The sequence below is a fragment of the Oncorhynchus tshawytscha genome, linkage group LG19 (genome assembly GCF_018296145.1).
Source record: "Oncorhynchus tshawytscha isolate Ot180627B linkage group LG19, Otsh_v2.0, whole genome shotgun sequence".
Classification (NCBI taxonomy): domain Eukaryota; kingdom Metazoa; phylum Chordata; class Actinopteri; order Salmoniformes; family Salmonidae; genus Oncorhynchus; species Oncorhynchus tshawytscha.
This window is the reverse complement of record NC_056447.1, coordinates 42,304,154-42,320,402: the sequence shown is the minus strand read 5'-3', so window position 1 is coordinate 42,320,402 and position 16,249 is coordinate 42,304,154. Positions and strand designations below refer to the sequence as shown.

General features: G+C 43.0%; 1 protein-coding gene across 1 annotated transcript in view; it reads right to left on the bottom strand.

Moving 5' to 3' along the window:
* Positions 1-440: 440 nt before the first annotated feature.
* Positions 441-16,249, bottom strand: part of LOC112219013 (polypeptide N-acetylgalactosaminyltransferase 18-like) — a 70,586-nt gene continuing 54,777 nt past the window's right edge. Inside the window, exon 11 of the mRNA XM_042301690.1 lies at positions 441-2,470. Coding sequence (XP_042157624.1) covers positions 2,321-2,470 — 150 coding nt within the window. The 3' untranslated portion in view covers positions 441-2,320. The remainder of the gene's footprint in view (positions 2,471-16,249) is intronic.

The following is a 16,249-nucleotide window of genomic DNA, read 5'->3' as shown; positions in this document are numbered from 1 at the left end:
TTACTGTACTTTTCACCACATTTGTTGATAATGAAATCTGAAAATACTCTGGATACATTCACTAACTTAAGAATATTTCTGGATAATGTTGGGTAGGTGCAACATAAGACCAACAGAAATTGCAAGGGTTTGTGTGAGATGACTAACTGGTGTTTCCAAATGGCCAGGCATACACCTCTCTAAAGTGTGCACAGTTCCTAAGTAATTTCAATGCACTTTTATGACTCAAAGAGACAACTATAAGGTTTCCTGGCTGTGCCATTGAGGAACTAGAGCAAGCACACTTATTGTTATGGTTGGAAAAACAACCCTGCATCCACCCCATCACACAATTACTGTTTATGAAATCCAAAAACGGTCCATTATAAATCCAATCGGGGTCAGGAGGGCATCATTTGAAAGATTGTTTTATTGCAAACATGACTAGCTAAGTTATAAAATACAATATTACAGTGTTAGGCTTTCACAATGCAATTCAGCAAAACTGATCATCATTTTGGTGCGCATAGAAAGGTATCATGAGTGCATTTCACTGTACTGGTGCATATGACATTAAAACTTGAAACATTCAGGTGCGTGTGCCACGGCAAATTTTCCTTACAATAGACAAGACTCATTCTGTTCAGAACAACGCAGGGTGACGCCTTGTCATCTTGTAACTGTACATCAAATATACTGATCATAAACACAGTATATGACATGAGTTTTATGCTATGGAAATGTGAAGTGTACATTTGGGATCACGGATGTTTGGATGACATCAAAGCGGTATTTATTCTAATCCTCAATGTCTCATCCCACTGGGCAGATGTCAATTCAACGTTGGTTCAATGTAATGTTGAAACTTTGATTTAACCAGTGTGTTCCCAGGGATTCTTTAAAATACATAAATTCCTCTTATTTTACACCATTTCCCACACTCAAACAAAAAACGTGCAAAAGTTGCCACATTAGCTCAAGTTCAGAACGGCTGTCAGTCAAAACCCATACAGTGCTGTGAAGCGCAGAGCCAGAGTTCAGACTTCATGTATAGCATGCTACTTGTCAGCCAGTGTGTTCTAATCAAGGTGTTTAGCAGTTCCTAAATCTGCCATTTTCAACCTGTATACAAGTATGAGTGTAAAGGGCTGTGCTGTCCCATAGAAGCACATTTGTTATCAGAAATTCCGGTGGTGTATGTGGATGCTGTGCTTCCTCCACTGCTTCAACAATTAGTGTAAATTGCCTGTGACAGATACAAGCAGGAACATGAACGGAGTGATGCGTTTTGAGTGCCATCACGTGCATCTTTCATGACTTTTAACTCAATTTCTAGAAGCTAATGAGGACTGACATGTTAAATCGATGAAAACATCTCTCCTGCACTCCTCTTCAGGAACCAAGTCATAATTTAAGAATATATTTCTCTGTAGGACACGCAAGCAGTGTAGTGAAACAGGAGTTAGTTCTACAAAGTACTTTTAATTAGCAACATATGAAAACCAACATGAAAGCATTCATTTCCCACTTGAAATATACAGGACATTAAGTAAATGAAATTCGTGTCCTTATATTGGTAATAACAGTGATAACATAAGGACATTTGTTTCATCATACAGAGGATATTATTACTGGACGTTTCACTCATGCTCCATTATTACCCAGCTGCTGCTGTCAACAAGTCCTGTATTTCTCAGGATATGGGGAAAATAATTATTGCATTCTTTGCAAAAGCCTCAATTTTTATGCGTTGTGAAAAATAATTATTGTATCAAATAGACTATTAAGGTGTCTTCACAAAAACAAAACTGAGATGGACCATATTAATTGACTTTCACAAGAGCATAAGGAATTACTCAGGATGGAAAATCAGCCACCGAATAGATTTTTTTACTGAAGGTTTTTATAAATATCCAGCATATACTTACAAAAAAAAGTGTGTATATTCGCGACAGTTCCTCGAACCCGACCACTTGATCTTATAATAAAATCTGTCTACAAACAAACCTGAGACACAAAAGAAACCAGAATAAGAAAGGTTTTTCAAACACATGCTACACAGTAGCAGAAATTACATAATGTATATTAGAGCCAATGCCAGCCTAAATTCAGCATAACAAAAGACAATCTGACACTTAAATCCCACATACACTATGAATCCAGGAATTGTTTAATATTGATCAAATTATGTCTGAGTCTAAGAGATTGCATACTTATAATTCAATTATTGCCTTCCTCAATAAATATATATATTTTTAAGAAGCAAAGCTACTATGTCTGTCAGTCACAGGTCCAGTGTTCACCATGGGCAACTCTTTCCCCTGCAGGACTCAGGATCCCCTCATTGGTGAGTGTAGGTTGACAGTAGGTTGGTGATTGTCCATTTCTGACCAGAACACTTCTGTATGGCCAGCTGGTAGCCAAACTCCATTTCACTGCTCTCGACAAGCTCCAGGCAATGCTTGGACTTCCTGTTCTCTATGGAACCTCCCTATAGGACACAGAGAATATTACAACGTTGAATCATGCAGTCATTTCACTGTGCTGAAATGCATTGTGTCCATCGGGAAGCTCCGACTTCCACCGTAATGGCAGGCCATTTAAAATCCATAGGATAGTTAGTTGTACATCTGTAATCACATATCAGTAAAATGAATGCAGATGATGGATCTTTTAATAATGTCAATCTATAGACAGGTTGGTTGTTTAGCTACAAAACTGACTAGTGCGCAACTACGGGGCAAAACAGACAGGGTTGCCTTGGACTTAACATGTAAACTATAATTAGTCTCCAATGTTTATTGAAAACAAATACATTTGCACATTGAGCACTTGTCTCTCAAATACATTTGCACATTGAGCACTTGTCTCTCAAATACATTGTTACATTGATTCGCCGCACCTTAGCACTCACGCACACACCCATACAGACCCACACAGACATACACGTCACAAATGCTGATAAGATTGCTAAATAATGCACAATTTAAAAAAGGGTAGGAAGAATGAGTTCTTAACTCTCCAAAGTAACAACACGCTTTGGTCAAAGACTTAGTAACTTATTCATAATCTAGTTAAAATAAATGTATGACTTTGTAGTTATTAAAACTGGCTAACGTTAGCCACACCCAGGGGTGAAAGTAGATTTAATTTCTTCCCGGTACGGGCTCTATGTGTGCTGTGGCAGACCAGGGGATTTGGTCAAGACGTTTACACAGGTCAGACAATTGTATTAGCTCGGTTTCAAGGGTGTTTATTAAATCAAACAAAGAGAAAAGAATGGGTCTCCTCCAGGAGACTTCTTCCGGGATACCGTCTTCTGGAGTCTTGCTGTATCCTGTAGGTAACAAAACCGAGCTCCCTCCGTTATTTCTGGTACTGAGCACAACTATACGGGAGTAATCTCTCTACCCCCCAGTCCCCAACCCCGTGTGCTGCCCTTCTGGCAGCTGTATGGGACCACAATCAGCCCGAATTAGTCCTAACCAGAAAGCCTGTCAAGACCTGGCATGTCCAGCAGAGGGAGACATCGCGGCGTGATGTAGACTGTCGGTCACCAGGCCTCGACAGGTCTCCCCCTGGTGGCTAACTTGCTGTTTGCTACAAACCCCCTCCCTCCTTAGCGCTGTTGTCAGTGCGATGTATGTCTCCCTTCTCAATAGGGCATCCACGTTCCCATGCTTCGCCCCTGACCTGTGCACAACAGAAAAAGATAAGCAAGAAACACCTGGTGACCCAATCGTTTGTGTCCTTTCCCCTGGCCATCCAGACCAGGAGAGCATGGTCTGTGACCAGGGTGAAGTGGGTACCCAACAGATCATACTTGAGTGACTAGCGTCCACTTCACCGCTAGGCACTCTTTCTCGACAATAGAGTACTTTTTTTCTCTAGGTATCAGCTTTCTGCTTATGTACATGATGGGGTGCTCCTCCCCATCGTGTCCTGGGACAGGACGGCCCCTAGTCCCATGCGTCCATCTGGACCAACATCGGTACCTGGAAATCTGGCGTTACAAGAATCAGATGAGAGCACAGTGCTTCCTTCAGGCGTCTGAACGCTGTTTCGGTCTCACCCGTCCATTTCCCTGTTTTCGGGAGGCGGGCCCTGGTTAGATCAGTAAGGGGGAGGCTATAGCCCCAAAGTTGGGAATAAACCAGCTGTAGTATCCTGCCAGTCCCAGGAAGGACTTGATCTGTGTCTTGGTGTGTGGAACGGGCCAGTCAGGTACTGCGTGGACCTTCCTCTCCTGGGGCTTGACGTTCCCCTGTCTGATCAAATACTCTAGGTACTCCACCTCCTTGAACCCTAGCTTGCATTTCTTGGGGATCGCTGTCAACCCAGCTTGCCTGAGGGCGTCCAGCACCGCCTGGAGGCGCGTCATGTGCTCTTCCCAATGTTGGCTGTGGATGATAATACCATCCAAAAATGGGCCGCTGCATTCTGTTGGTGGGGTCGGAGGACTCGGTCCATCAGGCACTAGAACGTGGGTGGGGCTCCGTGGAGACAATGGGAGGACCCGATTCTGATATAAGCCATCCGTCATCGAAAACACAGTCTTCTCCTGGGAGGAGGCTGCCAACAGTACCTGCCAATATCCTGGTCAGGTCGAGGGTGCTGATGTACTGGGCCTTTCCCAATTGGTCGATGAGCTCGTCCACCCTCGAATTGGGGTAGGCGTCAAAAAAGCTGATGTCATTCACACCCCAGAAATCATTACAGAAGCGCTACGGTTCGGTTTGGGCACCAACACGTTTGGGCTGCACCATGTGCTGTGGGACACGTTGATGACACCCATCCTCAGCATAGCCTCCACTTCCTGCTTCATGGCCTTCCCTCGGGCCTCAGGGATCCAATATGGCCTCTTTTGTACAGTTTCCCCAGGTCGGGTGCAGATGTGGTGTTCCATGAAGGTTGTGCAGCCCGTTTTTTCTGTGAACACCGCCATGTTCTGATCGACAAGCTCCCGGAGCACTTGCTTCTGGGCCGGGGTCATCACTGCTCAGGACCACCACTGGTACCGTTGGCGTCTGGTAAATCTGTTGGGGTTTCCTTCTCCCCGGCTGTCGTACGCGGTAATTGACCGGTCCCAGCTTCTCTATCAGCTCGTACGGCCTGTACCATGTTGCCAGGAATTTACTTTCTGCCATGGGGATTAAGACCAACACCTTGTCTCTCACCTGGAAATCTCAGGGTTCCCTGATTGTAGACCTGGGCGTGTCGGGCCTTCTCCATGTGTTCCCTTACCACTGGCCATATGGCTGTCCGCAACCTCATCGTCTCCACGTGTTCTTCCATGTTGCGTAAGGGGGTCGGCTGGGCTTCCCACACCTCCTTGACAAGGTCTAGTAGGCACGTGGCCTCCTCCCATAGAGGAGTTTGAAAGGGGAAAACCCAGTGGAGGACTGGGGCACTTCTCAGACCGAGAACATTAGGTGGGGAAGTAGCTGGGCCCAGTTCTTCCCGTCCTGCTTGATGACCTTCCGCAGCATTTGTTTGAGCGTGTTATTGAACTGCAGGTGTGGGTCGCCAGGGCACGCATGCTCTGTCCCATCGGGCAGGGAGGTAGGGGGGTACCACATCTCCCCCTGAAGCTGGACACAATTTTTGTTTTTCTTGTTAACGGAGCTTGCTCATCCAGTGATACACCCGTCCGGTTACCTCCTGCGGGTGTTCTTCTCATATCAGGCGAGAAGCGTAATGGTGTGGTCTAACACGGGTCCTCGGGCGGAACAGCTGCCGTGGCACTTTGGCCATGCGGCCAAGTGGCTGCGTGTGCACCCTGAGGTTGAAGTTGCCCGAGTAGGTTTAGATCACAGGCACCTGTACGAGGAGGTCAGACAGGCAGGGAGTCCGGCGCCTGTAGTGGGCATCTCGGCAGTGGTCTGGGAGGGAGTGCAGGCGCGGGGCCTGGACAACAGGCTCAAGGACCTGAATTGGTTGAGCCTCCACAAGTGCTTGCCGGTACGTTCCATCATGTACCGGCATAGTTTGGCGCAATCCCCCACCTGTCCAAGATCCTCTTGTGGCAGGGAGGAGACTGTGCGCCATGTCTTTTGGGACTGTGCCTTTGCCGTAGTAGTATGGGCTAGGGCACGGGTGTTGTTAGGTTTGGTAAGAGGGGATTTTGTATTGACGTGGGCCAGGTTAAAGAGAGGGACGGATAGGGACAGGTTTCTGCTCTGGCTTCTCATGAGTCTCTTTAAACAAGGGCTGTGGGAAGCCAGGCAGAACATGGTGAAGACAGGGAGAGATTGGGGGGTGGAAGGGATAGTGAGGAGGGTGGAAGGAGATTTGAGGGGGAGGATGAAGAGGGAGAAAAGGAAGTGGGGGCAGCATGCTACCCGGGAGAGGTGGAAGGGGGGTTTAGGGCTGGGTGTCATTTAGATTTGTAAAGGGATAGATTAGGGACGGGGAGATTGGGAAAGGTATTTTGTAGGATGACGGGGAGGGAAGATGCTCCCCTGAGGTTTTGTTTGGGGTTTTTGTTTAGTTATTAAATTAAAATACCATTATTGGAGTATGAATGAAAATGATGAGTTGTAAAGAATGAATGGTATTGAAGGTAATAAATTATAAAAATAAAAATAAATAAAAAAATAGGCTGTTTCGGTTTTCGCGTTACGTTTCTTGTTTTGTATTGTTCGTGTTTATCCGTTATTAAACATGTATCAAAATTACCACGCTGCATTTTGGTCCGATCCTTGCTACACTTCCTCTTCAGAGGAGGAGATAAAAGAAAACCGTAACAATTGCATTCAGCAAACAATGAAATTGCAAGAGCTAGCCACAAAATTGCTAAACATAGCAAGCCATTCGCGGAGGGCGAATTCATTAAATAATGTTTAATTGACTCTGCAGCAATACTTTGCCCTGAAGAGAAAGAGCGGTTTGAAAATGTTTTTCTGCCAAGACTAACAGTGACACAGCGTGTTGAGGACATCGCAGAGAATATGAAAAACAGTTGAAAGACAAGGTAAAGGATTTCACCTATTACTCCTTGGCCCTGGATGAGAGAAGTGATGCACGTGACACGGCGCAGTTGTTGATATTCTTACGAGGCATAACCTCAGACTTTGAAATTACAGAGGAGCTTGCTTCAGTGCAGTCAATGACGAGCACAACCACAGGGAAATATTTATTGGAGATTAATAAGTGTGTGGCAAAGCTGGGACTGAGTTTTGAAAAGTTATATAGTGTGACCACTGATAGTTGCCTAAACTTGACAGGAAAAGACAATGGCCTTTTTAGAAGGATACAAGATCAAGTAGCTAAGCTGAACCCAGATCAGAAAATTATTTTCCTGTATTGCATTATTCATCAGGAGGTGCTCTGTAAATGCGCCATGTTGTGGATACAGTCACTAAAGTGGTAAACTTTAATAAGAGCAAAATCTGATTTTGCCTTCACCATGGACATCATGGCCCTCATGAATGAACTGTATTTCAAACTACAAGGGAAGGACCTTTTTGCACATCAGATGTACAGCCTTGTCAAAGCCCTCAAGGGAAAATGACTCCTCCTGACCCGCTAAGTAGAAGCCAACAATCTCACCCACCTTCCGACACTACTAGTCTGTTCCCTATCAGATGACCTTCTGACACTACTAGTCTGTTCCCTATCAGATGACCTTCCAACACTACTAGTCTGTTCCCTATCAGATGACCTTCTGACACTACTAGTCTGTTCCCTATCAGATGACCTACCGACACTACTAGTCTGTTCCCTATCAGATGACCTTCTGACACTCCTAGTCTGTTCCCTATCAGATGACCTTCTGACACTCCTAGTCTGTTCCCTATCAGATGATACTACTAGTCTGTTCCCTATCAGATGACCTACCGACACTACTAGTCTGTTCCCTATCAGATGACCTTCTGACACTACTAGTCTGTTCCCTATCAGATGACCTTCTGACACTACTAGTCTGTTCCCTATCAGATGACCTTCTGACACTACTAGTCTGTTCCCTATCAGATGACCTACCGACACTACTAGTCTGTTCCCTATCAGATGACCTTCCAACACTACTAGTCTGTTCCCTATCAGATGACCTTCCAACACTACTAGTTTGTTCCCTATCAGATGACCAGCGGGAGAAGTATACATCGCTACTGCGTGCTTTGAACGGTGAGTTCTCGTTGTTTTGAGGATTTCAAAGCGTTGGAAAATGACATGCTGTTGGTTTCCTCCCCTTTCACCTTCAATATGGATAATGCTCCCATTGACCTGCATCTTGAGCTTATCGATCTTCAGTCTGATGCAGTGATTGGAGAACTATTCAAAACAATGTCACTGATGAGGTTCTATGCATCTCTCGATGAACAAATCTTTCCAAAGATTAGGAGTCATGCTCAGAAGATGTTTGTACTGTTTGGGTCTACCTATGTATGTGAACAGACATTTTCAGTGATGAAAGATAAGTCAAGGCACAGATCATCTCTTACAGACTCTCACCTCCCAGCAATCCTGCGCATAGCGACATCAGAAACTATTCCTGACTTCACTGCTCTAGTCAATGCCCATCAGAGACTTCACTCCTCACACTGAGTAATTTCAATGTAATGTTGAACTCTCTCATGTTTTTGTGCATATACGTTAAGAGTTCTGTCCGTGGTGCTGAATGCAGTGTACTTTTTCCTCTGTGTAATTAATTGCATGTTTAATCATGAAAATATCTACCAAAAGGAGAACATAGATGTGGTTTATTTCTGTGCATGTTAAAAAAGTAAAATAAGTAGCATATCTGGACATGATTTACAGTAGATATATCTGTCAACACAGTCATACATATGATATATAATCCTGTAATATGATTCTGGCCCACGATGGCAAAAATATATTCTAATGTGACCCCATGGAAAATAATTGCCCAGGCCTGATAGATGTCATAATTGCATGGAACTCCCATCTCATATTGTTCAAATGTATTTTCATTGATTTAATTAGGCAAGTCAGTTAAGAACAAATTCGTATTTACAATGACGGCCTAGGAACAGTGGGTTAACTGCCTCGTTCAGGAGCAAAACGACAGATTTTTACCTGGTCAGCTCAGGGATTCGATCTAGCAACCTTTAGGGTTTATGGCCCGACGCTCTAACCACTAGGTTTGCCGAACAGCAAACCTTGATTAAGGGGAGGGTAGGCTATGCTTAGTTTTTTATAAAATTAAACAAAATGGGGGGGAAACCAATATTTAGTTTTTAAATATGAGATTCTCTGGCACAAAAGGGACATCTCTTGATTCATGAGCACTGTGCGTCATGGCTGGATCCAACAGCAAAACATCCATGCCATTATCAACTGCGTTACTGTTAAGACCTTTTCTACTTTTGCGAATGTTTTTAAGAACACACCTCAAATATTGCCACCGCAAGGGGATGCTAAGCTACAGGACTGTTTCACTAGCACAGACTTAAATATGTTGCGGGGTTCATCTGATAATGTTGAGGAGTTTACTGTATCAGTTACCGGCTTCATTAAAGCTGCAACATATCACTTTTTTGGACACCAGATAAAAATCACAGAGAAATGTGAGTTATAGATCTGTCATTCTCATTGAAAGCAAGTCTGAGAAGCGCTAGATCTGTTCTATTGTACGCTACTTTCGGCTTGGTACATAAGCTTTAAACAGCTAAAAATACAATATTGTTGGTTGTGGAAAATATATTTCACAGTAGTTTACATGGTACAAAGATTCTCTAGGGTTAGGGGAGGGTTTGGCTGGGGTAGGCCGTCATTGTAAATAAGAATTTGTTCTAAATGGACTTGCCTAATTAAATAAAGGATCAATTAAAAAAATACTTGCTTGTTTTGTCACAAACTGAAATTAGGCAAACTATTAGAATTTTAGACACCAAGAAATGGCTCCGCCATTTCTGCATAGTGAATCTTTAAGAAGTGCATTGACGACATCGTCCCCACAGTGACCGTACATACATACCCTAACCAGAAGCCATTGATTACAGGCAGCACTCGCACTGAGCTAAAGGCTGGCCGCTTTCCAGGAGCTAATCCGGATGCTTATAATAACTCCCGATACGACCTACAACAAACCATCAAACAGGCAAAGAGTGAATACAGGACTAAGAAGTCACAATGTCTTTCGTGATTGTAGGTTGTTAGAATAGCTACTTCAGAGTACCATTCGGAAATGTTCTCATAGATAGATGCTTCGGCGGTTGTCGGTATTCTCGTTCAAGGTTTACGTAATTTCTAGTTGCAGACCAGTAATTTGTGTCATCTAGAATTTGCTCCTTCAGAAGTGAATCGATAGTCTCGGAGTTGAACCATTTCTAGCCATGTAGCCAAAACTACAGCTGTCTGGTCTCCGTGGCCTAAAGAATTGTAGCCATTCCAATGTGGGGACTCCTTCCCGGCATTCTCTGACTTAATGTATATTTTGTAGGAAGTGGGTTTTAACACTATGGAAAAGGGCAGTCATGACCCCTGATGTAATGTCTGGGCTCATGGGGGTGTGGCCACTGACTAGTTAAAATATTATAACTAAACAAGTGTCTTGTTTAGAAGGCCAAAATGACATTACATCTTCTCACAAATAGTTTCATATTCAACAATATATTTTACGCAACATTCAGGTAGAAAACTAATAACATAAATGTACACTTCCAAAACTACCATTGTTCAACTTCGACAGGATTGTTCTTTAAAAACCCACAGACCATTCCCACATTCTCAAAAATAGAAATATTGTTTAATCCTCCAATTTGGGGAATAGGAGTAGAACAAAGAGAAGTGCTTTAAGTCAAGGGGTATGAACACTTTCTGAAGGCACCTTACATAATGGTGAATCACATTGAATCAAATAAGGCCACTGTCAAACTGCTTTTTACACACCATAAAACACAAATTGTAATTACATTTCAAAATCAGGGATCATGTTTAAGATACTTTTCATTATTACTGTTGTCTTTAATCTAATATTGCATATTCTGTAGCTATACGGATGGCAAATCTAGCTAGTTTGTTACTTGGTCCATGATTTTGAATTTTGGTCCTAGGTTGGTTGCACCATCTGTACCACATCATCTTGGTTGGTAGTCCTTACCATTACACCATATTTCACATAATGACATCGATGATGTCACAGAACTGGACAAAACTTTAAACTTGCTCTTCCTGAGCTCAGTGTTGATTTAATAGTCAAACAGTCAACATGGGCTTCTGTGGGCTCTTCAAGTGCCATAAGGCAAAAAGCTAAAAATCAAAGAAGATTGACGTTGGAAATGAAGAGGGGGACAATATTAGCTCATCAAGGAGATTGATGTGCATCAGTGCTTATTTTTGCTACCTTTGGTTTGGTCTGTGGATTGGTCAACAATTGATTTTGAATACAAACATGTCATATCTGATATAAATGGAATGAAAGTCTGTTCTCTCTCTTCTCCTGTATCCTGCCCATGGAATAAGGTTGTAAGGCCCATGGCCTGAGTAGGTCTGATTAGTTCATACTTTGTCTTGTAAGTTAGCCTTTGTGAATACTATCTAAGCATACAGATCCTATGTTAATGTCAGTATTGTCTTGTAACTTTAGCTTTATGCCTTGTATGTGAATCCATTCATTTGACAAAGATATTAAATAATGCCTACTTTTAGATTAGCTTCTCATGACCATTCCCAGATCTTACACAGCTAAATGCATAATAATTGCACATGGTTTAACTATAGTATCATATGGAGTCAGATATTCCGTTCAATAGACTTTAACATACAAATTACATAGTCTTATGATGTGTTACATGTGAGGTATATACAGTATAATATATGCTTAGGCTATATGATAAATATTACTCCACTACACGTAGAGGTAGACCAGGCAGCTCATCACCTTCCACGATCCTGAGAGGAGCCAGCCATCTGGCTAAAAAAGCCTCTGGATCTGGTGTGGGCAGAGGGGTGCATTGGATTCCACTCCTAAGGGTACCTACCCTCAGGAGATAGCGCTGGCCAGATAACGTCCATAATATTTTGCAAGATACATTGACACAACTTTTTCTTAGCAAATCCAATTAATTGTAAATGTCTTGGCTCCTACAACATGTTCCCTGTGTGTCTCTGGCTGGTCAGGGGCAGGACATATTTCCTCTACTTCTCCCCGGACCAGCCTCTGGTCATGCTACGGAACAGCACCAGCCCTAAACTGGTCATGGTGAGCCCCAAACCCGCTGTCTGCCATCAGGCTCATCCAAACAGCGAGGAGCCCGTGGACATGGAGAGCAGATCATTCACGTGTCCGTTTCATGTTGCCACTGTCTTTCAGGTGTACCTCATGGCAGAGGTCCCACAGGTGAAAGTTGGTTTTAGCCCAAGTTGAGGGGGGATTGGCTATATTGGGATTGGGTGTAATCCCTTACAGCAGAGTTCCCACCATGTTGTGGCTGTTGCGTTTCATTTTTATCTTTCAACTTGAATGAGAAAAGACTAATCCGCTGAAGTTCCTTACTGGCATACCAAATAAAGGAGATTTTAGCATTGAAAGTAGATTGCTTTGTTGTGATCATTTTAAATAGTATTTTAATAGTATACTGTATGTATTCTGTATACTGTAGTATACTGTATACTGTAGTATATTGTATGTTTTAACTGTATTTTTTCAATGTGTTAGATATTAGAAGGGTTTCTATAAATATTACATTGATGATAACGCTGTCATCTGCAAAACATAAGGCAGGTTCACAGTGGTTAACAAATGTAAAACAGTTCAATGATTGCATATTGCTGTTATGTCTGAAACAAATTACATTTGATTTTCATCTCAGCATTGCAGCTAAGTAATTTATGCTGGTACAGACTGCTGCGCCCAGACTAACTATTGAACTCCAATACCGGAAGGCCCTAAATCTAAATTCCTTAGATAATTAATTTAATTTGATTCCTAATTAATCTGTTCACTCCGATATGAATGAATTATTGCAGAGCCTGTTTATCCTGCACTCATCTTTTTGCACATGTCAACTCCTCCACATTAGTGGGTATTCGTTTTCTGTGTGCATAAAATTTGTGTTTGCTCCTCCACAGTGTGCTCAGGAGTGTGCTCTTTCCTTGGTCCCAGGGGAGAGGGTCTGAGATGGACTTTACCTCTGGCAACAAACCAACTCTGCTCTCCTCTCCATACAACACTCTCATTCAATATCCTGAGTGGGCCAAACCCAAATATTGATTTGCTATCCTAAGTAGAAGCTGAAATTCATCTGGCTTTGAAGGTTGTGAGGCCTATGTGTCCTGCGCTCCGATTCGGGAATCAGGGAGCTTATGAACTTGGAAGTGTCACACTGTGTACCATCTACTGCTAGTCTGAAAGTAGAATCATAAGTTAGAGGCACCAATACTGTCTACACTGTTTTTCATGAAATAGCTATTTATTTTAAGGTACAATAGAAGGTGGGATTTGTTTTTCTTCAATGTATCATTTGCAATTCCTTGCACTGAGTCTGTCACAGTAGGTAGCCAATGTTCACAAATGGAAAATATAGGAAACTTAATGCATCTTTAGATGGCAGTATTATAAATCAGTATGAGCGCTCAGCAGACAGCATTTGATATGAAGATAAAAACAACACATTCTTCTGAAAACATTGTTTTTGAACCATCTGTGTAGGGTAGGAGGAGGCTGGAGTAGATGTGGTAGTAAATTATCTATTATTCTGATAAGGCTGTCAAAGTTAATACGTTAATTACAGTTAACTATAAAAAAATGTAACGGAGTCAATTTAGTACCGCATTTATTACATCCATTCTCCACCCACAAATTAGGGTTTCCCAACAGACACTTTAAGTGCAACACAACGCGCTCCGCTGTTGGTCGGCAAGTCATTTCGTTCCCAGAAACTTCAGCCCAAATCTGCAAAGAGTCTGGTATACTGAAAAGTCTAACTTTGTTAGCCAATACAGAAAGAACAGGAGAAACACCCAGCACATAGGCATAGCCTTAATATACCAACCAATCATCTCCCACAACTTGTGGGATTCGCTAAAATTAAATGACAAATACTTTACTCAGTAGGTCACCCCCATTGAATTCTATGGTTACTCCAACTAAGGCAAACTTTGAATCATTGATACCCCAGGATTATATGCACTGTGTGCAATAGCCTGGGGATGAGCTTAGTTGGGAAGTAGCAGCAGCTATAGGTCTCACTGTGGTGCCAAAACATCCATTATGCGCACAACTTTGAGCAACAATTATTTGAAAGAAAACGTACAGAAAGTTAATCCATAAAAACATTCCAATATGTTTCTTTAGATAACAGCAAAGCTGCTCGTCATCAAGCTCGAGACCCTGGGTCTCGACCCCGCCCTGTGCAACTGGGTACTGGACTTCCTGACGGGCCGCCCCCAGGTGGTGAGGGTAGGCAACAACATCTCCTCCCCGCTGATCCTCAACACTGGGGCCCCACAAGGGTGCGTTCTGAGCCCCCTCCTGTACTCCTGTTCACCCACGACTGCGTGGCCATGCACGCCTCCAACTCAATCATCAAGTTTGCGGACGACACTGAGGGCCCTCGGAGTGTGGTGTCAGGAAAATAACCTCACACTCAACGTCAACAAAACTAAGGAGATGATTGTGGACTTCAGGAAACAGCAGAGGGAACACCCCCATCCACATCGATGGAACAGTAGTGGAGAGGGTAGCAAGTTTTAAGTTCCTCGGCATACACATCACAGACAAACTGAATTGGTCCACTCACACAGACAGCATCGTGAGGAAGGCGCAGCAGCGCCTCTTCAACCTCAGGAGGCTGAAGAAATTCGGCTTGTCACCAAAAGCACTCACAAACTTCTACAGATGCACAATCGAGAGCATCCTGGCGGGCTGTATCACCGCCTGGTATGGCAACTGCACCGCCCTCAACCGTAAGGCTCTCCAGAGGGTAGTGAGGTCTGCACAACGCATCACCGGGGCAAACTACCTGCCCTCCAGGACACCTACACCACCCGATGCTACAGGAAGGCCATAAAGATCATCAAGGACATCAACCACCGAGCCACTGCCTGTTCACCCCGCTGTCATCCAGAAGGCGAGGTCAGTACAGGTGCATCAAAGCTGGGACCGAGAGACTGAAAAACAGCTTCTATCTCAAGGCCATCAGACTGTTAAACAGCCACCACTAACATTGAGTGGCTACTGCCAACACACTGTCAATGACACTGACTCTACTCCAGCCACTTTAATCATGGGAATTGATGGGAAATGATGTAAATATATCACTAGCCACTTTAAACAATGCTACCTTATATAATGTTACTTACCCTACATTGTTCATCTCATATGCATACGTTGATACTGTACTCTATATCATCGACTGCATCCTTATGTAATACATGTATCACTAGCCACTTTAACTATGCCACTTGGTTTACATACTTATCTCATATGTATATACTGTACTCGATATCATCTACTGTATCTTGCCTATGCTGCTCTGTACCATCACTCATTCATATATCCTTATGTACATATCCCCTTACACTGTGTATAAGACAGTAGTTTTTTTGGAATTGTTAGTTAGATTACTTGCTCGTTATTACTGCATTGTCGGAACTAGAAGCACAAGCATTTCGCTACACTCGCATTACTAATTGCTGAGCATCTCTGCTGAGGTGTGACTTGTTTCTAGCTGAGCAGCTCTATGGAAAGATGTTGCCAATAGGCATGGCTGCCTTGTTTCAGGCTCCAAAGCAAATTTGAAATGTAAAATAAATAAATAAATGTGATCACTTTATTAGCCCAAAACATTCTTTGCATTATTACATACAGACGGAAATAACTTTTGTATATCAGAGACGTGGTAACTCACCAGCATTTCGACCAGGAACACAACTTTCCTAAATTTGATAATTTGTTCTTACCGTCTGTCATGTTCTGACCATAGTTCTGTTATTTTATTCTTTGTTTTAGTATGGTTAGGGCGTAAGTTGGGGTATGGTTCTCAATCAGAGGCAGGTGTCGTTAGTTGTCTCTGAGAATCATACTTAGGTAGCCTGGGTTTCACTTTTGGTTTGTGGGTGTTTGTTTCCGTGTGTTTGTTTGGGCCACACGCTACTGTTTCGGTTTTGTAAATTCACGTTGTCATTTATTGTTTAGTGTTCTGAGTTTTAATTAAAAATCATCATGAACACTAACCACGCTGTGCTTTGGTCCGATCCTTACTCCTCTTCAGATGAAGACGACGATATCCGTTACACGGTTACAAGATGATTGAACTTATCCCAGAGACTGCTCCAAGACGCCGCTGGCAGATGCCATCAGAGT